This window comes from Oryza glaberrima, chromosome 11 (genome assembly GCF_000147395.1).
Source record: "Oryza glaberrima chromosome 11, OglaRS2, whole genome shotgun sequence".
NCBI classification, from domain to species: domain Eukaryota; kingdom Viridiplantae; phylum Streptophyta; class Magnoliopsida; order Poales; family Poaceae; genus Oryza; species Oryza glaberrima.
The window spans coordinates 1,570,774-1,591,645 of record NC_068336.1 but is presented as its reverse complement, the minus strand read 5'-3'; the positions used below and the strand labels follow the sequence as shown (position 1 = coordinate 1,591,645).

General features: G+C 40.5%; 4 protein-coding genes across 7 annotated transcripts; 2 read left to right on the top strand and 2 right to left on the bottom strand.

The window, feature by feature from the left end:
* The first annotated feature begins 1,057 nt into the window (after positions 1–1,057).
* LOC127754607 (uncharacterized) lies at positions 1,058–3,899 on the top strand. The gene is made up of 6 exons (XM_052280182.1): positions 1,058–1,597; positions 1,977–2,029; positions 2,154–2,218; positions 2,298–2,376; positions 2,805–3,104; positions 3,275–3,899. The coding sequence occupies exons 1-6, from the start codon at positions 1,179–1,181 to the stop codon at positions 3,427–3,429; spliced, it is 1,071 nt and encodes a 356-aa protein (XP_052136142.1). The 5' UTR covers positions 1,058–1,178; the 3' UTR covers positions 3,430–3,899.
* A 1,369-nt stretch (positions 3,900–5,268) lies between these two features.
* On the bottom strand, positions 5,269–8,119 carry LOC127754605 (calcium-dependent protein kinase 25-like). Of its 2 annotated transcripts, XM_052280178.1 has the most exons (6): positions 7,033–8,115; positions 6,782–6,897; positions 6,542–6,709; positions 6,321–6,448; positions 6,139–6,238; positions 5,269–6,030 (listed from the first exon to the last, which is right to left on the bottom strand). In XM_052280178.1, exons 1-6 carry the CDS (start codon positions 8,039–8,041, stop codon positions 5,926–5,928), a joined length of 1,626 nt encoding a protein of 541 aa, XP_052136138.1. In that variant the 5' UTR covers positions 8,042–8,115; the 3' UTR covers positions 5,269–5,925. The 2 variants fall into 2 exon arrangements, with proteins under 2 accessions (XP_052136138.1, XP_052136137.1); XM_052280177.1 differs by having other exon boundaries at positions 6,321–6,709; positions 7,033–8,119.
* A 121-nt stretch (positions 8,120–8,240) lies between these two features.
* On the bottom strand, positions 8,241–10,015 carry LOC127754606 (uncharacterized). Of its 3 annotated transcripts, XM_052280181.1 has the most exons (6): positions 9,746–10,015; positions 9,517–9,649; positions 9,146–9,384; positions 8,988–9,025; positions 8,854–8,903; positions 8,241–8,744 (listed from the first exon to the last, which is right to left on the bottom strand). In XM_052280181.1, the coding sequence occupies exons 1-6, from the start codon at positions 9,892–9,894 to the stop codon at positions 8,580–8,582; spliced, it is 774 nt and encodes a 257-aa protein (XP_052136141.1). In that variant the 5' UTR covers positions 9,895–10,015; the 3' UTR covers positions 8,241–8,579. The 3 variants fall into 3 exon arrangements, with proteins under 3 accessions (XP_052136141.1, XP_052136140.1, XP_052136139.1); XM_052280180.1 differs by having other exon boundaries at positions 8,247–8,744; positions 8,854–9,025; positions 9,146–9,381; XM_052280179.1 differs by having other exon boundaries at positions 8,249–8,744; positions 8,854–9,025.
* Positions 10,016–11,950: 1,935 nt separating this feature from the next.
* Positions 11,951–20,477, top strand: LOC127754346 (protein ZINC INDUCED FACILITATOR-LIKE 1-like). Its single transcript, XM_052279849.1, has 17 exons — positions 11,951–12,211; positions 14,049–14,089; positions 14,514–14,574; positions 14,693–14,795; positions 14,900–15,002; positions 15,091–15,144; positions 15,224–15,286; positions 15,377–15,426; positions 15,506–15,581; positions 15,771–15,971; positions 17,182–17,269; positions 17,983–18,068; positions 18,152–18,259; positions 18,923–18,967; positions 19,056–19,144; positions 19,786–19,829; positions 20,152–20,477. The coding sequence occupies exons 1-17, from the start codon at positions 12,058–12,060 to the stop codon at positions 20,235–20,237; spliced, it is 1,452 nt and encodes a 483-aa protein (XP_052135809.1). The 5' UTR covers positions 11,951–12,057; the 3' UTR covers positions 20,238–20,477.
* The last annotated feature ends 395 nt before the right edge of the window (positions 20,478–20,872 follow it).

Genomic DNA, 20,872 nt, shown 5'->3' with positions numbered 1-20,872 from the left:
TCTGAAGCTTATAACCAACGGTAATTTTATCATTTTTGCCGAGACATATTTCTTATTATAAAATTTTGGTATATTAGCATATCATGATATAAAAAAATTTAGTGTAAAATTTAGATACTTCTAAGGACCCGTAAAAATTCTTTAGTACCAATGCATGGATCTTGTGAACAAGATTTTTTTTACTCTTCATCACACTTTTTAGATCATCTGACATAGTACACGGTTACCAAGGCTTATTAGACGTATCCACGGACCTGATTTGCAAAATCGTGGAATAAATTGGTCGAGTTTAAAAGAAGGTAAATTCAAAATATGGATAAAATTTATATAATTTGTCAACGAAATTGCAACGGTTTTTAGAGCAAGTAGTTTTTATTATTTTTTCGGTTTAGATCCCAACCTATGTATTTCGGATTTGTTTTATATCTCTTCTATAGAGATGAGTATTCGTTTTACATTAATATACTCCCTCAGTCTCGTAGTATAGCAACCTATAATTGGATGAGATATTTTAGACCTGTTCAAATTCATTATACTGTGAACTGTTCCATCTGGTCCTAACTTGGATAAAGGGAGTAGGGGTGAAAACGGGATGGATATTTTCGTCCAGTCGCCCGCCCGTATTATTTTGGAGCAATTTCGGGTCAAAAATCCATGTACTCGGGTGCTTGTACATATATCGAAGGCGAATTCAGGTACATTTTGGTGGATACGTGATCAGGTTTGAGAGGGAGGTATCCGATGGTTACGGATTATCCAATAAATAATACAGATATTACACGGTGTCTGAATTGATACCTATTCGTTCCGTATTTGTGACCGACATTATCCGTGTTTGTATCCGTATTCGATACTATGTATGTCCAACCTGATTCCGATTATTAAATGTGGGTTAGGATAAGGAAAGGATGCGATCTGACGAAACCGATCCGATTTCACCCGTAGGAGGGAGTAGTTGGTTTGATTGTTTTTTTTTCGATTGTGTAGAATTTGATTTTTGTAAAAGATTGTAAAAACGAAAAAACCCCTTGTCGTCTTCTCCATTGCGACACTGAAACTCAGGCGGCGCCACCAGCCAGCGTACCACGACGTTGCTCTGCTAGGGTTTTGCTCCACCCTCCTCCCACCTCGCGCCATAGGATTCCACCTTCCCAGGTCTCCCCTCCCCTCCCGTCGCCATGCCTCACCTCGTCCGCGGGCGCCTCTTCTTCGGCGACATCAACGACGCCATCGCCGCGCTCACCACCACCGCCGCGGACACCGGCGGCTTCACCCACCTCCTCTCCGTCGTCAGCTCCGCATCCATCTCCTTCATCACCGACTGCCGCCCGGGCCTCTCCATCCCCAACGAGGAGGTTCGCCGCGTGGTCGCCGGGGAGGAGGGCGCGCCGCCGGTCTCCGCCGTGGCCCCCGGGAGGCTGATGCGGGTGGTGGAGCACGCTGGGGTCGGGCTGCGGGTCACGCGGATGGCCGTGCCGCTGCGGGATACCGAGGAGGAGAACCTGCTCGATCACCTGGAGCCGTGTCTTGATTTCATCGATGAGGGCAGGAAGGAGGGGAACGTCCTTGTCCATTGCTTTGCTGGGGTCTCCAGGAGGTATGGTTACCAACACTAATATCCCGAGAAATTTGTGTTTTTCTGTCATCTGTCGTGTCGTGTGAAATACCTAGCTTGATTAGATATATTGAGTTCTGGAATGTTACATATATTTGTTAGGCATACTTCCGTTTTACCCAAATGGATATTGTGATTTTTGTTCCAAGAATTTGTCAAGTAATCATAAGCATATGATGGAATGTGAATCCCTGTAGTTCTATTGCTCTGTTTTGACAAGTTAGTTATTTTTGCCTGTCCTGACGCATTGGTTATAACAAATATATTGGTTAACATTTAACAGTTATGTATCTCCTGTTCACTGTTGTTCATTTGTAACAAATAAATTAATACTTGTATAAATATTTGTATCTTGTTGCAGTGCTACCATCATCGTTGCTTATCTGATGAGAACAGAACAAAAGTCTCTGGAAGGTTTGACTATTCCAACAAAATAGGTGATTTTTCAGTCATTGCTTTGGTTATTACTCCAGGCGAATAGCTGAGTTGTCTTTTTGATACACTCTGGTGACATGCTGTGCTTACTGTCTTGTTTCAGAAGCTCTAGAGTCTCTTAAGGAAGTCAATGAGTCAGTCTGCCCAAATGACGGTTTTCTTGAGCAGGTAATCCTTTGTGATCTGTTTGCACCCTATTGCTCTTAGCTTTCTTTTATTTAATAGTTGAATGTGTTGCAAATTGCAGTTGAAACTGTTTGAAGAAATGGGCTTCAAAGTTGATACTTCAAGTCCTTTGTACAAGCGCTTCCGCTTAAAATTGCTAGGTTTGTCATGATCCATCTTGGATTCTTTGTTACTGTTGGACAGGTTGTGTGGTTAATATGTCAGAGAGACTGTTAAGGTTCTGGCCACTAGTCAGCATTCATTTAAAAAATGGAGATGATAATTCTTTGTTTTAATAAGTTTCAACATTACCTATGAATCGTGGTATATTTGATGTTTTCCTGCTCTTTTGGAACCTTAATTGTCCATGACTAAGAATGCTATTCATGCAGTCCTGTTGACAATAAAACACAGTTCTGTAGTCATACACTTCTCAATATTGCTTACTTTCGTTTCTTACTTATGAAAAATCTTTGACAAATGGACATTTTTGGTTACTTTACTGTTTCACCTTTGTCCTTTCTCTTATGCATATTCTCTTACTTTGCCAATTTTTCACTGAACTTGTCAATTTTTTTACTTCTCGCAGGCCAATCCTACAAAATTGGAGAGAAAATAGGAAGCTATGTATTTGAAGATGATCCTGGTCTTTCTGGACAGCCTAATTCTTCTACTCAGGATTTACCAAACAAGCATACCCAACAAACAGCATACCGCTGCAAAAAATGCAGGAGAATTATTGCTGTGCAGGGCAATGTTGTGAGCCACACTCCTGGTGAGGGTGAATCTTGCTTTCAGTGGCAAAACAAGAGAAAAGGAGAGCGATCATATAGCAAAGAACAAGATTGCTCATCGTTGTTTGTTGAGCCTCTGAAGTGGATGACTCCAGGTAATTCAGCCCTTCGCAGTTACCTATGGTCAGAAATGACTTTTCATATTGATCTCCTATTGATGTGGCTCATAGGAAACCTGTGTTTACTGCTGAGTGCTCGTCCAATCTGTTATGTGATTCTGTTTGTTTTATCATCTCTAATTGGGCTTTTGTTAATGATGGAACAGTGGAAGATGGTGCTTTGGAGGGGAAGCTATCGTGTATCCACTGCGGAGCACGGCTAGGATATTTCAACTGGTCAGGAATCCAGTGCAACTGCGGCAGCTGGATCACCCCAGCCTTCCAAATTTCCAAGAGCAAAGTTGATATTAGTACGACTTAGACAGTTGTCAGAGGCTAGTAGATTTATTCCAGGACCATGTGAGCTGGTGTAAATACTGTTTTATCAGAAGGATTTACGAACTCGAATGATCTCGGCCGAAGATTTTCAGATCCATTGTGCACTTGATAGATATCATGAAGAAATAGTCTCAGAAACCACCGCTTGTATTGCTACTTGCTGGCATGTTTGGCAGAGCTCAAACTACTAAATTTAGCTTTTGAGTTGGGTCTAGAGTGGAGTTGTGGAACTGTCTAAACCCAGCTCTACCTCTCTAGTTTATTTTGTGAGAGAGTTTTATCCAACTCCGCTCCCATTTTAGATGGAGATGAAACTATTTAGCTGAGCTTCAACTCCAGGAGAGGTGGACCTGGGAGCTAGAGTTATACCAAATAGGTCCGACTATGCCATCAGTTGCAACTGTTGATTTTGATGATCTGAAATGAAAGGCTATCGACACGAATTTCATTGTTTTTTTTTGGATACGAAATGCATCGTAGTATGTATTAAGCTGTAATGCAGTTTTAATGTACATGAGTGCATCCATTGAAAACATTCTGTGTTGAAGCCGCTGAGGTGTCGGGGCCGGCGTTTTCGGCTTTTTGCTCCCGACCCAGCTAAGCTCTGCTCTAAGATGGGCCTTGTATTCGGCCTCAGCCACGTATTTGGGCTTTTATATTGGGCCGCATGTTCCTTGAGGACCATGTACACCATCACGTCATCCACGCCGCACACTGTCCCACAACACCCACACGCCGGCGCGCCGGCCAGCGGCGGAACTCGCGACACGCGCCGGCCAAGGAGCATCCCAGGAGGTGGACGGCGCAGCAGCGCTGCACGGCGCGCCAGCGAGGTCGCCCAGCCAGCCTCTGCGTTTAGTTGTTTGACCAATCGGGAAAGAAGGCGAGGAAGGGAGGAGAGGAGAGGAGAGGAGAGGAGGAGGGGAGGATGCCGCACCGTGCGCGGCCGATGACGGGGCTGCTGCTGTTCACGGGAGTCAACCTGGTGCTCCTCAACACCATCACCCCCGTCTACGACTTCGTCTGCTTCCACCCCTACTGGGAACGCAGGGTACGCCGCATCCCTCTTTCTTCTTCACCCACCTTCATCCCCATTCCCATCTCCGATCTCCCAAGGCAACGCTTTGATCCTCTCGCCCTACTATACCCTGACCAAGCCTCCGTGCATCTGTTGATTGTTTCTTGTCTCGAGCATGCGCGCCAGCTGTTTGTGGAAATGCCTCGCGGCTGTGCTGCAACTTTCTTCAATTTTATGATTAGCACCATATGCCCTTGCCAGGCTTATGGACTACTAATTCAGTAGTTCGTGTCCGCTGCATTGACCCAACAATTTTCATTTCTATATTATGGTGATATATTACATACAATTTGAAGTTTTGTTGATGTGTAATCTTGTCACCAATTTAGAGAGAACGTCGTCAAAAGGAGCGTAAAGCACTACAAGCCAATGGTTCTCTACAAACTGCTAAATGATTTTATTCCTAGGTATGTGCGTGACACTCCTTGAGAAAAATCTGTTTGATGGAAGTGTTCATTTTTATAACAAGTTTAGGAGTAGCTTCACAATTTGGTGGATGTGAAAGGAAGGTGAGAATCCCCAATTTATCTGGTAAAAAACTTGAGATATATTTTTGTTCATCCTAGTGGTAGTGAACTTGCTTTTGGTATGCTTTATTTATGCATGCATTTGTTTAACTTTGAATTGACATTGTATATTTTAAATTTTCAGTTGTTTTATTACTTGGTTAGTTCGATGAAACCCTGGATTCTTCATTGATATGGAGTGAAGAAAATTTTATAGGCAGGTAATATTGTGATGCTCTTCAGATATGAGTAGATCTCCGCACTCCAGGTCTTGCTTCATAATGCTACTCAACTGCATCATCACATCCTTGTAAAATTACCGAGGAAACTAGATCTGATGAATTTTGTTTCTTGAAACTACCTTTATGTATCTCTTATCTTCTCATACTCATCTGGCTATAACATAGTAAATGAAAACCACTGTTTGGCTCAAGCCATTTATTCTGATCAGGATCCTATTAACTTAGTTATTTCCTGGGGTGGAAGGAACATATGTTTAACAACTGATCCTGCAGAGTGCTTCATTACGTGTTTGAAAGTTCTGAAAACCTCCAACCATTTTACTGTTCTTCCCTCAACGGTTTATCTGTCAACAAGCAGTAGAGGCATGCTTTTTCTGTTCTTGTTGAATGTACCAGTAATCTTTTGGGCTTTCTAATCAGGTAGGATTCAATCATGTAGTGTACAAGATGACTGAACAGAAAGAAGGAACAAATCCATCTTCCCAACAACTAGCCAGGACAATGTGCAAGACCAAACATGAACCTGAGCTCAACCTGAAATGCAAATATGCAATTGGAAAGAAAATTCCATTGTATACATTATACTCGTGGTAAATGCACATCATGTTTGAAATTGTGCACAAACCAGCCACTATACACACTACCCTGTTTCGCTATAGAACTAGATCTCGCCTCTTCTTCTTTGGGTTTGTTGCTTCTGCACAGCCTGATCCTTTCCTCATCATGGCCACAAACTCTGAATAATCTATCCGCCCATCCTACATGTGCAAAATGCATTCAGCGTTTCTTGATAGGACAAATATTTTCAGCTTTATCGATTTCATCTGTTTTGCATGAACACAATTTAAAGAGCATTTCTTCCTTACATTATTAGAGTCTGCATCTGTGATGACATCCTTGATCTCGTTGGCGTCGTATAACCCTTGTTCCTTCAAGGCTTGCTCGAGCTCTTCCTTTGTGATGTACCTGCAAGAGGGATGGAATAAATGTGTACAAATCCCTGAAGTTCAGAATTCAGTTATATCAGTTTTTGCTATCCTTAACTTACCCACTATTATCCTTGTCAAAGTACTGGAATGCCGTGTAAAGGTGCTCTTCTCGATCCATTTTGTTCATGTGCACCGTCGCGGTGACGAACTCCTCATAGTCGATAATTCCATTGCCATCAGCATCAGCCTGAAAGTTGAAAGGAATTTCCAGGAGTCCTGTCAGTTTTAGCATTTCATCTCGAACTGAACTGAAGTTTGTAGCTTCACTATGAGGACTCACTGCTTCCATCAGTTGCTCAATTTCATTGTCTGAAAACTTGGTGCCCTGCTTTTCTAACCCATTTTTGAGCTCCTCAAGCGTAATGGTCCCACTATTGTCCTTGTCGATGTTCTTGAACATCTCTTTCAGCCCCTTGATCTCCTCCTCTGATAGGCATCCGGCTATAATCTACAGAAGATTCAAAACAACAATTAAGATGTATATATCTACCCTGATGATGTGAATAAGAGTAATTTTTACCCTCAGTGCAGCTTTCTTGAACTGGTTCATGGCCCTGAACTGCTTGAGCCTGTTGAGAACAACATTGTCAAGTGGTACATCAGGAGCATCACCATCTTCTTTGATCCAGGGATGATCTGCAAATCCAAATTGAATTCAAATTAATCCAAATTTAATTCTGACACCAATCAAGGGAAAATTAATCCAAACTGTACATCTATATGAAAGAAAGGAGCAGATTTGAGTAATTTATGTGTAACAAATAAACTTACTGAGCACTTGGAATGCTGTAAGCCTCTCCTTGGGGTTGATGTTGAGCATCTTCCTGACGAGGTCCTTGGCTCCGGAGGAGATCTTCGGCCATGGTTCGCTTGCGAGGTCGATCTGCCCGCGAAGGATGGCGGTGAAGATGGCGTTCTCCGACTCGGCCCAGAAGGGCGGCACGCCGGCGAGGAAGATGTAGAGCATGACGCCGATGCTCCAGATGTCGGCCTCGGGGCCGTACTTCCTCTTGAGCACCTCCGGTGCGATGTAGTAGGCGCTGCCGACGATGTCGCGGAACACCTCGCCTTCCTTGAAGAAGACGGAGAGGCCGAAGTCGGTGGCCTTGAGCGGCGCGTCGTCCCCTTTGCTCAGCAGCAGGAAGTTCTCCGGCTTGAGGTCCCGGTGGATCACCCCCATGGAGTGGCAGGTGTGCACGATCCCGACGATGGCGCGGAGGAGCGCCGCCGCGGCGCGCTCCGTGTAGTGGCCACGCGCGATGATGCGGTCGAAGAGCTCGCCGCCGGCGCAGAGCTCCATGACGAGGTGGACGTTGTGCTTGTCCTCGTAGGCGCCGCGGAGGTCGACGATGTTTGGCTGGCCGGAGAGGTGGTGCATGATCTGCACCTCGCGGCGGACGTCGTCGACGTCCTCCTCGTTCGCCAGCTTCCGCTTCGCGATCGTCTTGCACGCCAGCTTCTCGCCGGTGGCCTTGTGGGTGCATAGGTGGGTCACGCCGAACTGCCCGCGCCCGAGCTCCTTGCCTATGGAGTACGTCGTGCGAACCTCCTCCATCGGCCGCTCCAGCACCTCGCCGATGGGGCCTGCCGGCTTCTTGGACGACGACGCCGCCGCCGCCGCTTCCGTCGCCGCCGCCTTGGCCGCCGGCGAGCACGGCTGCTGCTTGGCGGACCCATTTTTGGAGGAGGTGCCGCGGCTCGGCGGCGCCGCCTTGGAGGTCCCCGGCTCTGCCTCGTCGCCGGCGACGGCCTTCCCGCCACCCGTGCAGCACTGGCCCATGGCGTCGGTGGGATGCGCGCGTGCCTGCTCCGGCGACGGAGAGGCACGGATCGGAGAGAGAATTTTTGGTAGAAGGAAGAAATGGGTGTGTGAGTTTGATGGGTTGAGAGGAAATGGCGGGAAGAAGTGAGCGGTAGTTGTTTCCGTTTGGATTTTCAGCGTCTCGTAGGTTTGGTCGCAGGCTATTCTTGGCTGCTAATAATTGTTTCTGGTTAGATTTTCCTGTGACCAATCATCAATTGGCTGCTAATAGTTTTTCTGATTAGATTTTTCCAGTGACCAATCATCAACCTGCCTTTACAATTGCCTAAGAAAATGCGCCTTTGCAAACACTACCAAACTAGTCAAAGCTTGCAATATCAAGTGTCTTCTCTGTTATGAAAATAAAAGAGGCCCTGACCGAGAGCAAATACAAGGATACTTTTCCTAATTCTGGTGTGCTATGTATGTATTTTCGACTGAAAACTTTCAGGATACACTCATAATTTGATGATTTAGTTCTGCATTAGTATGCCACTGCAAAATTCAAGAAAGTCATTTAATCATGTAACTGTATAAGTTGTTCCACTGTCAATAGAGTGAAAGCTTCTTCTGGTATTTCTATTGCCATATGCAATTCTTCTTCCTGAATTACCACATCAGATAATAATGTTCTCCTGAAGCTGTCAATAGCATCCTCTGGATGCCCTTTCGCAATGGATGCCTACAATGGTGTTGATAACCGTAAGCAAATAACCTATCACAAGACCAAAACTAGAAGTACAAGAGCCAAAGTTTAGGCACTGTAGATGATGCGAAAAATTCAGACATACCAAATGCATTTCATCAATCTTGAAAAGCCAAAACCTCCATTTCCTATCCTCTTCTCCATCAATACGGAGAGAAATATTAGTCCAATTCATATGGTGGAATTCCAAACGTTGCAACCCAAATCCAACGCCAGTACCTGTAGCTTTGACAAATGCTTCTTTAAGACACCAATACCTACAAAAACAGACAATCGTTAAATCTTAAGTAACTCCACAAATTTTGGCTTGTAAACATGATCAGCACCCTGCAGTTGTTCTGAAAATGAAAAAATTGAACAAGAACAAATTCATATACCTGTAGAACTCAGTTAGCATACCATCATGGCTATCTGCAGTAACAATGCAGTTCCACTCATGATCAGTGAGATAGGAAGTGAAATTGCTGATGAACTCCAGGGCAGTTTCTCGTTGAGGCTTGGAGATGCACACAATGTCCAGGCCAACGAGGCAGAGAGGCTCAGATGCTATGCCAACGTACTCCCCCTGATGCGACGTGCTGAAGTTGAAGCCAGGAAGGTTGGCATTTTTATTCTGCTGCAACAGCAGACGTGATCAGTTGCAATTTGGGCTTCAGAAACTGACAGAATGTAAACGTGAAACTGAAGAGATGGATTTGGGATGCAGAGCAGACATGAACTAATTGATGGGAATATCTACTAGTACTACCAGGTAGGGCTTCCCTTCAAGCGTGCGGTTGATGCGAATTTGGTGGAATGGCATTCCAAGGGCATGGTGCACGAGCGAGTACTGGAGAAGGCGGCTGACGAGCGCCCGTTTCCTGTCATCTTCTCTGACGAACCTGCACCGGTGAGGTCGTGAGGAGGAGGAGAAGAATTCAATTACAGCAGTGAGTGGGTGGAATCAATGGGGGGAAAGAGGAATTGGTTGGAAAAACCTGTGGATGGCGGGAAGGTCGTGCGGCGGGAGGAGGGCGGCGGCGGCGGCTTGGAACTCGGCGGGGGAGGGGCGCCACCGGCCGACGTCGACGAGCCACCTACACCGCCACCGCCCCACGCTGCTCTGCTTCTCTTCTTCCTCCACCATCAACAACTCGATCAATGGTCAACTCAAGAGTTAAGCAGAGAAAGCCATGCCATAGGCCATGGCCGGCCGCCAAGGAAAGGAAAGGAAGGGAAGACGACGACAACAGAGAGGGGAGGTTAGGATGGGCCTTTCTCACGAGGCCTGTAAACTTGTGAAGCTAAACTAAGCCCAAATTGCATATGTGCATCTTGCCTGTTGGAATTAATAGATGGGCCTTAGCCTGAAACTTGGTAGATCTCTTCACAAAGGACTATCACGAAATGTGATAGATAATGCATTTAAGGAGATGGGTTTGAGACCCATGTGAGTTATACTATGTTGGTAACCTAGTCTATGTGATCGGAGATCCTGTCAATTAGAACCTGGGAAGAACAAAACATTAGTTAACTAGAGGAGAGTACCAATCTATATCCTCTCTAAGTGAAGATGCATGTACTCTCGTGAGCTGCAAGGCAGGTTGGCTATGCCTTAATAAATTCTGTTGGCTTTAATTAGTGAAGATGCTGTCCTGTAGAGCATTCTTGAAAGAACTCACATTTATGAGCTTGATTGTTGGTCGCAGTCTATGGAGATTTTGGGTGAATCTTCTAGGAAGCTTACTAAAAAATCAAGGAGTATGACTTATACGCTCCACCCGAGGGGTAGTTTACAGATGGTCTAGTACCAGTTAAGACTCCGAGTGAAACTTGCTTGCACAAGACTTGCAATTCAAGTCGTAGTCCATTATTCAAGTTGTGAGTAAATGTAGCTTGGAGTTCTAGGTGGATGTTCAACCTTAATCGGTCTCCATTGAACCGCTGGTATATAAACAGTACATTGGAAAAGGCAAATCTCAGTGGGATTTTGAGATTTGGTGGGGGGTTGTTGGAATTAATAGATGGGTCTTAGCCCACTTGAAGATTAATTCTTTGGAAAATCATTAAAGCCCACATCATGGGATGGCATGTATGGGGAGTTTAGTACCACCTTGCTTATTCTAGGAGAGGGGGATCTCCTTAAAAGGGAGGATGCCCTCCTAGCCACTTGAAGCATGTGAGGTGGAGAGAAGAGGGGGAACACAAGTGCGAGCTCGCCTCGCCTCGCCTGGCATGGCGGCGCGCGTGCACGACGTACGCGTCGAATGATCCGTCAAAATTGGTTCCTCACCCTTTCGCAGATGCAGTTTCGCTGCGGGATTCGGATTCATTTGTTTTGGAAACATTCTGAAAAATCTGGTGCGTGAAAACGGCGTGGAGTCCGGATAGGTTACGCACGACTTATCCGGTTCGGTTACGCGGAGTGGAGATCGTGCGGGCGTCATGATCAAGCGACCTTTCTCTATATAAACCGAGCCGCCGCCTCCACGCAACCTACACAAAATCAATCTAGGGTTTTCCTCCTACTCTGTGCTGCGCCGTGGCTCGTAGATTACTCCATCCCGCTCCCCACCGTGCACCGGCGATCGGGAGAGCAGGTCTCCGGAACCTTTATCTTCGACATTCTACACCGGGAGAAGGCAGCAACAAGGTTTTTAAGGAAGCGCTTCGCGCGACTGCTCCCTGTTCGTCCACGACGGCTCGTCTTCCTCTTCGTCGCGTGCTGCGCTTCGTCGTCAACACCCGCAACCGTGAGTGATTCCTACTGAGCAACCGGTCTTCCGGTACCCTCGGTACGTGCTCAATATATTGCGCATATTTGTTCTGTTCATGTTGTACTATCTAGTTTACATGTGTAGATCTTATGATGCGTTCATGCTAGTTTATATATGCAATTTCATAATTTATTTATGGAATAAATTAAATCATTATATGCTTATAATTTCAACAGTGGCATGGTAGAGACATATCAGCAAATTAAACAACAACAGAGACATCACCATAGCCATCACCATCTGTCAATCTCTCACATTCAAAAACAGTCGCCATTGATACGCTCAGTGTTGTGCACTACATTGATTTTTCGTCGGACTCGCGGTGGAGATGGAGATTAATTGAGCTCGAGTGTGAGACTAACAACAATGCCACGCAGGCTCAAGATCGCAATAGTTAATGGCGAATCGAGCCAACGTCAGTTCGCTATCGACCGACATAAATCAGCTGGTTGGTTGTGAACCGAGACATCTCATCATCTCACCCCTGGAGTCAGGAGCTCAGGAACAGCAAGCAAGAGGAGGAAGAAGCTGAGATGGCTGCAGGCGACGCTGCGACGCCATTGCTGGAGACGGCGTACCAATACCATGAGGGCTGCCCTGCCTGCGCCGTGGAGCGCAGCAAGGCGCTCAACCCGGGCATCCCCTACATGCGCTTCTTCCACATCTGGATCATCATCCTCGTCTCATGTACGTACGCGCCTCCTATCGATCACTGCTTCATACATACGTGTTCATGCGTGCTTCGCTTCCTGCTTGACTGCCTCTCCAATCTCCTTATTATTCATGTTATATTCGAAAAAGCTAATGGACGAGCGCTCGCGTTCACCCGCCCCCACGCGATCAGTTTACTCTGACCAATACCATATTCCACGCGAAGTATAGATGGCCAAATGGGCCGCCCGGTTCGGCACGACCCAAGTACAGCTGTGCCTGGGCCGAGGTCAGTTGGACAAGCACGGCCCAACCTACATGTCAAGCCGTGTCGTGCCAGCTCACGGGCTGCACACACGTCCCAGGTATGGCCCTATAAGACTCAGGCCATGTTGGTCCAGCCGGAAGGCACGACAACCCATCGTGCTTCTTCATAGAATAAGTCTATTTTTTCGTCCCTCAACTCTTTGGGCTGTCTTATATAACTAGAAATAAGTCTATTTTGTATTCCTCCTCTTTTTTGGCATTGCCTTATATGACTGATTAAGTCTATTTTGGATCCCTATACTATTTTCTTCGATCGTGCCGTGCCGGACCAGCCCACCGTGCCAAGGCATTGGCCTAGGCATGGCCCAACTGTCGGGCCATGCCGACACGGACCTGACACTAGTCGGGCCATGCCGTGCTTAGGCCTGGCCAAATGGCCGTGTCTTCGGCCGGGCCGTCGGGCCCCGGGCCATATGGTCATCTATAACGTGAAGCGTGATATTCTCTTTGGCTGATTGGCTCTAATACGAATATAGCCACTTCTTCCATTTTAGGCTAGTCCTTTTCCTTTTGGGCTTTACTATTTCCCATTTAATTTTATTTGACCAAGTTGAATTTTAGGTGAGACCAACCAGTTAGGCCTCACAACCCGCATGCATGATTTTTCTTTTTTTATTCTATGAATTCATTTAAATTTGTATATATGATACAAACTTTATGCGTATGAAGTTTCTATACATAAAGTTTCTATGTATAAAATTTATTACATATTATTTTTTGGGACAGATTAACATGTCGTTGAATTCAGTTGAAATTTATGTTTATAAAAATTTACATGCACAAATTTCTATATAAAAAAATTCTCTTTCTACATATGTATATATATTTTAGACATGTAAAGTCTATATATAAATATATTTTCTTTACTGGGCCATGTTGTTTTTGTTGGGCTGAATTCTAGAAAAGAGAGAAAAAGATGCACATGGAAGCCTACGAGCGTGGAAACATGACCGAGAAATCTGAGTCGTCGCGCTCGCGCCTTAGCAATTCTATCTTAGGTGTGTAAATATTAGACGGACCCTATTATGTTTGCATATCCATTTTTTTTCATTTCCTCCAGCATTGCAAAATGTGAATGCTTTATCAGTCATTTCTAGTTCACCTGAATTTATCTTATAGAGGATTATTTTGTACTACCTCCACTTTTTCTTTTTATATAGATGACTCAGTTGGCTTTTGGTATAATGTTTAATCATTCGTCTTATTCAAGAATTTAGTATAAATATGAAAAAATATGAGTCATATAAATTTTATTAATAAGAGCAATGGTCAAATGTCACGTTAAAAGTTAAAAAAAATAAAGGGAGTATTAGTGTCTAAAATTAAGGGGCTAAAAGGAAAGTTCAAGCTTGTAACCGTTGGTCGAACTATTGAAGCAAAATTCTAAATTGTTGTTTCTTGCATCTCTTTTGCATCTTTATTTATCTTGTCATTAGCTTAGCTTGTTCCATTGATGCGGGCCTGTGAGCTTTTCATGGTAGATTTTTAACCTTTCATCCTTACAATATTTTTTTTACTGAATTCCATCCTTATAATTGAATTTCAGGTTTGCCAATATCATCGTTATTTCCCTTCTTATACTTCATGGTATGTATTTATGATTGTAAAATTTACAATAGCACCAAAAGTATACTCTACATTGTATAAGTTTCAGTGTAAATTAGCTGTTTCTATTTCTCATTAGCGGAATTTGTACCTTGCATAGTTTTATCATTTGGTTTCGTGAAATGATGTTCATCATTCATGTAGCAATTCAAATTTCTCTAGTTTCCATTTATATTAACTAGTTTTTGTAGTCTTGGAAACGGAAATAACAGTAAAGTTACCACCTAATTCCTAATTCTTCAAGCTATGTATAGTCATATATATGTTGCTATGTATACTCATACTCATATGTTTTGGCTAATCATTGTTTGAATAAAAGGTAAGCTCATAGTTTAATTCTCTTCTTCACAATAGGTAAGAGATTATAACATTTATTTTTATTGTATATTTCTCTTGTCCACAACAGATAAGAGACTTGCATGTTGCAAAAAGAGTAGAGGACATTGGATTTTATGCAGGTTTTGTAGGTAAGCGATTATAATGTCTGTAATACCAAAGGTCATGCTTTTACTTAGTAGTGACAAATGTTTTTTACACCCATTTATCTATCGCAAACATGACATATTATAATTCTCAACCTATTAGGTGCGTCATATATGTTTGGTAGAGCTTTAACTTCCACTGCTTGGGGGATGGTAGCAGATCGTATTGGGAGGAAGCCTGTTATCATTTTTGGAATTTTTTCAGCGTAAGTACTTTTTAGTTCAGTTCCGATTGAACCAAGTTAGTAATGACTTGTATTACCTTCTTTATATCCACCTATGATTACTTTACCTTGTGTTGTGAAATCAGATTTGTATTCAATACTCTCTTTGGACTAAGTACACACTATTGGATGGCGATAACTACACGATTTCTTATAGGTTCATTGAATGGCTTACTTGGACCAATAAGAGTACGGTGATTAAATTATCTAAATTCATATTTGCTATTCACTATTGAAATACTATAACTAGCTAGCATACTGCAACCGGGCTTTACAGGCTTATGCTGTTGAAGTTTGTCGACCAGAGCATCAATCCATTGGATTGTCATTGGTATACTACAAAGTTCTATAATATTTTTTACTATAGTTATATTGCACTTTAGATTATGACACTCTTTTTATATGATTAGGTTAGCACATCATGGGCAATAGGTCTCATTGTTGGGCCAGCTATCGGTGGATATCTTGCACAGGTATCCTACTAAATTTTAATACCATATGAGTTGGGTGCATGCTTAAACAATGCATTGACGCTATTATGATGCTTTTGTTTCATTTGACAGCCATCAGAAAAATATCCAATTCTATTTCCAGCAAACTCATTATTTGGAAGGTATCGTTGTTATAGGAAATATAATTGTTCTAGATGGTATAACTCCTTAAATGACTGATTCTTGAAAATCTTTCCTTAGGTTCCCATATTTTCTACCTTGTTTATGTATATCGATCTTCTGCTTCGTTATTCTCATAAGTTGCATTTGGCTCCCGGTATGTGCACAACTAGCCAATTTTATTCTTATTGATATTAATTTGGGCACACATAATTCTTGTTTTATGCTTCCCTTGGCTAAAATTTATATTAACTACTAAAATACAAAAGTTAATTAATATTTTGCTAATACTTTCAGGAAAATAATGTGTTTTCATTTCAAAATAATGTGTTTCATAAAATTTCAGGAAACACTACATAAACATGCAACAGAAAGAAATGGAGAGTGTAAAATTGGATCTTTGAGTACACATTTGGTTGACTCCGAAGAGTTTGTCAAGCAACACACTGGTCCAACTAAAGATAAGAGCTTATTTAAGAATTGGCCATTAATGTCATCTATTGTTCTCTTCTGCATTGTCTCCTTTGATGACATGGCTTACACAGAGGTATGTACCAACTATGTCTAGACTAATGGTGTAGTATTTCCTAGCTAAATGAGTCCAAATGTTTGATTATTTGATGAAAAGTTGCCCTGTTTTGGGAAATATCGATTAAACACTTCACCCAATTACAAAATTAGGGTATAGTGTTATCACTATAAATAATGCTTCTGTGTTTATGTAAGAGAGATTTAATTTACTTCAAAAGGGCCACATGATTATTTAATCATTATAAAACAATGTTTGAAATGTCATAAATATTTAATTGAAATATCTATTTCTCACCATGCATCAACTAGATCCTAATACATTTTTATTATTTATACAATCATTTTTGTGTTATATAGAATTATATGTTGAACAAGTAATAATTTAATTTTGTAGATATTGTCAAAAAAAATTGTTGATGAGACACATCCCATCTTCATCCCCAGCCATGTGTATAACAAGATAATAACATTTAGTTGAAGGACACACACTTATTAGTTCATGGAAAACAATGAAGCACATACAAGTTTTATTATAACATATAAATTTAATCAACAAAGGTAACCTACATGCATAATTGCTATCATTTCTTTCTTTTACTTGCAAGTTGTGAACCAACATATGTTCTACCAATACGCCTTGAGGCCCTTGAACATGCTCGTCCTAGGGGAGTGCCCCCAAAGAACTATTTAGTAACATTAAATATTTTCTATTTATATTGGTGCTTAACATTCAGTCAAACTTTTAAAACTACAACATTGATTTTATTTTATAGCAAGTTCATAAAAACTATTAAGTTTATAATACTGTGGAAGTGCTTTTAAAGGCAACTCTACACATACCATATTTGTTTTTTTTATAATGAACCATTTGAGAAATTACCAATGGTCACAATTTCACCACATCTTGTCATTAATACGAACATAGACAAATGAATTACTCGATTTCAATTTTGTTCCTCTCTGCCGATGAAATCATAGGGAAATTACATATAAATTGAATGATTAGATTAGGATAGCATGGATATGCTAAGATATCTCTACTACTATATGTTTTATTATAACTGTATAGATATCTAATATTTTTTATTTGCAATTTTTTTCTCCTTTGTCTTGGGAGTTCTCTTCTTACGATGATTAATTTCAATATGGTGCACATGTTATTTTGAATTTTTTTTCCAGTAAAGTTGTTTTTTCAACCTTTGATGATAATTGAAATCAAATTTTAGATATTTTCTCTATGGTCTGAAAGCGACAAACAATTTGGCGGACTAAACTTCTCGTCTGAGGATGTTGGTCAAGTTCTTGCAATTACAGGTACATGTCAAGTTATCAAATTGGTCAATATTCTTGCATTCTATTCAGGGTAGCTAAATACACTATACAAAGCTTTACTGATATGTATTTATATTTAAATGAAGAGCAATATGTTTTTCTACTGATGCGTGACAATGCATAAATTATAACTTGGTATAACATGGCCAGAAATAAATATTGGCTACATAACGTCGCAAAAACTTGGTAATTAGCTGTTGGACACTTAATGCATCATTTTATTATATTTGGTGCAAATGGAGAGAGAAGCAACACGGAAAATACAGATTTGCCCTTGTATCCATCGGCTTGTAAGACGACTCGGACTGGTTCGAACTAGATCCAATCCATTCTCACTCCCTCGATGCAGTTCATTCTCACTCCCTAGTCTAGGTTTGGTTCGAAATTGACCTGATGGGGTTAAAAAGAAGCATGCCCTATGGGCAAACTTGTCTTTTCTAAAAAAGTTATCTCCATTTGGACTAGATATAACAAAAAAACAATGTGTTTAATGTACAATGGCTAATTACTGTGTTTTCACAATGTCCTGTAAGAAATACATTTTCTTTGAGTATCCTATAACAAAGACTATAAATTTTGAGTGCCTTGTAGCAAATTTTGCCAAATTTTTTATGCACTATCAACTTTTCCTATTTTGTTTAAGTTGTAGAAACCATATTTAATGGTATAGTCTCATATCTTCTTTTATATCATAGGTGCTAGCATACTTATATACCAGACATTTATCTACCAACATATTGTGAAAGTTCTAGGAATAATCAACACTTCTCGTGTTGCAGTAGTAAGTATAAGTTCCCTTGATTATTCAATGAAAGTTTTATCTTTAATTTTATTTTAGTAATGTTTGTCTCTTATTTATTGCAGATTCTTTCTATGGCACTTCTTTGTAGTTATCCTCCTATGACATATCTCTCAAGACCTTGGTTGTCCATAGTAGTAAATATTGCATCGATGCTTAAAAATAACTTTGTGGTGAGTAAACATAAAACCTGAAGTTTTATTCATCCATGCTCATAACAAACCACATTGATGGATGTTTTTGTACTTCCATTTTCTTTTCTCTATTTGCATATACCACACTTTTTAGTGCAAACTACCGTTGTACATGGTATTACAGGTAAGTCCTGGAATACATCATTAATGCCAAAGTACAATAAGTTGCCACAAATCAATAATAAAAGGGTGGTACCTCTTATTATTTCCTCATGCATTGTACAATTACTCTTGCATTAAAGCAACATACTAAACTTTGGTAAGGTACACTTTAATTTGTTTGATTGCTTTTTGGTTGAGCAAGAATAATTTCATCTAACCAATTTTCTAGGTTCAACAAACAAGTTGAATATTTAGAAGATTCGAAGAATTTTTTTGTGCAAGTAAATTTCTTGCTCCTGAATATTAGGAATTCTGTTACTAAAATGTTGCTACACTAGCAATCACACATAGGAAACTATAAACGTGAAATGTAGAATTGCAAAATATAAGTGTAATTTTGGCTTCGCCACTGAGCTCATAATATTAGTGTAACTCATTGCTTTTATATCTTATAAGCAAAACAAATATATGCAACAACAACATATATCATACAAGTCTTGGCCACTAATGCTTTGTCATTTGCTCCTACATATTTATTAGGTTACTATCAATACATGCTCTTTCATTCTTCAGAACAACTCTGTGGTATGTATCACGTTATCTAATTAAATTTTATTAACCTTTTCTACATACAATTATTGTTTTAATTCTTATTTCTCTATTGAATAAATAGCCCCAGCATCAAAGAGCAACCGCAAATGGCTTAGCCACCACTTTAATGTCCTTCTTCAAGGCATTTGCTCCAGCAGGAGCAGGCATTATGTAAGTAAAAAAAATTATTTGCTAGTATTTCTGTGGTAAAAATCTAGAATTAGTCTATAGTTATCAAGCTAAAAGAAAACAAAACCATCCACACATCTAAGCAATGTATTTTAGGATTAGGGCTATCAACATGTTACGACCAAGTGAGCCCAATCAGGTTTTGCTTGAGATTGATTTACGAGTGGAATTTTAGGGGTCCAAAAATACACTTATTTAGCTTGTTTATAATATAATAATAAATTTTATTGTTCCATTCATTTCAAATTAGTTATCATTTTAGTATTGTCCTAAGGCAGACGTATCTATCCTTGACAATTAATTTCTAGAAAACCGTATAGGTTAACAACATGTGAATTATATATTATGAAAGTATATATCAAGGCGAATCTACAAACATAAATCTTATGATATTAAACTACATGAATGTCTAGAAGTTGATGGCAAAATATACAAATGTTTAAATTAAAACAAACCTAGAATAATAAGTAATTTGAAACATAGGGATTACTTAATTAAAATGAATAAATATTTGACTTGAGTGGTTAGTAACTAAGCTGATTACTGCTTATAAAAAATGCAATGGTTGAATTGATATGTATCATGAGTCTTGTTGGTATATTAATTATGATTGGTTAATGTAGGTTTTCGTGGGCACAAAATCGCCAACATGCGTTTTTCTTTCCAGGTAAATTTACGACATCACTATTATGCATAAGTAACAAAAAATCATCATTGCTTTAATAGACCACGTGGCTGGTTAAATGCACCAAGTCTTGAGCTTTGTGATAGTTACCTCGTATTTTGATTTTATCTGGATATTTATTTATATCCCTTAATGTGAGTGATTTATCAAAAGTAGTGATTAGTGGGTGTTGGATGCTCCTTCATAGCTTATACCAATACATGATTAATTGTGAAGGAACCATAACTCTGATCTTTCTATTGTTTGCATCATTGTTGTCTGCCGTCTTTTCGATGTGTTCTCATTGTTACATTTTTGTACGCAGGTGACCAAATGGTGTTCTTTATTTTGATTATTATTGAATTTTTGGAACTCATTTGGACCTTCAAACCATTTCTGGCCGTGCCATAGCAATTCTCTTCAACCCCAAGTAATCAAGCTTTCAGATCATCGATAAGTTGGTTGGCATGTCATGTTTATACTGCACGTATGCTTGTTTGGGTATTTGGATTGTAGCTAATAAAGATTTATGCATATTTGAGGAGCAATACTTATGTATCCTATCATGTAATTGTACATAAGTATTTAAATGACCTTTCTCCTTTGGTTTATAAAATTTAAATACTTGATTTTTCATGAAGATGAAGCATAATATCACGTAAATTGCAAGTGTCGATCAAAACAAATGGCAAGGTACCATATAATATTATATAGATTTATATTTTTCCATGTTAATTTCTAGGTAGTAATATAGGCATGACACATTTTAAACGATATTACCAGATAAAATCATAAAGCTATGACCTTATTATGCTCTGTATCTGTATATAATGTATGCTTGTTGTTTATCGCAGTGGCTATTGATTAATTGTAGCTTAATCGAATACGTGAAAACTGTATATGTTACATTAAACCATGATTGCTAAAGATGGCTAAAGAAATGTTAGTATACATGAGAACATTCTTCAATTGATCAGTATACAAAGTGATCTATTGCTAACTGATGAAAACGAGGCAACATCTAAGCCACTAATTAAACATCATTA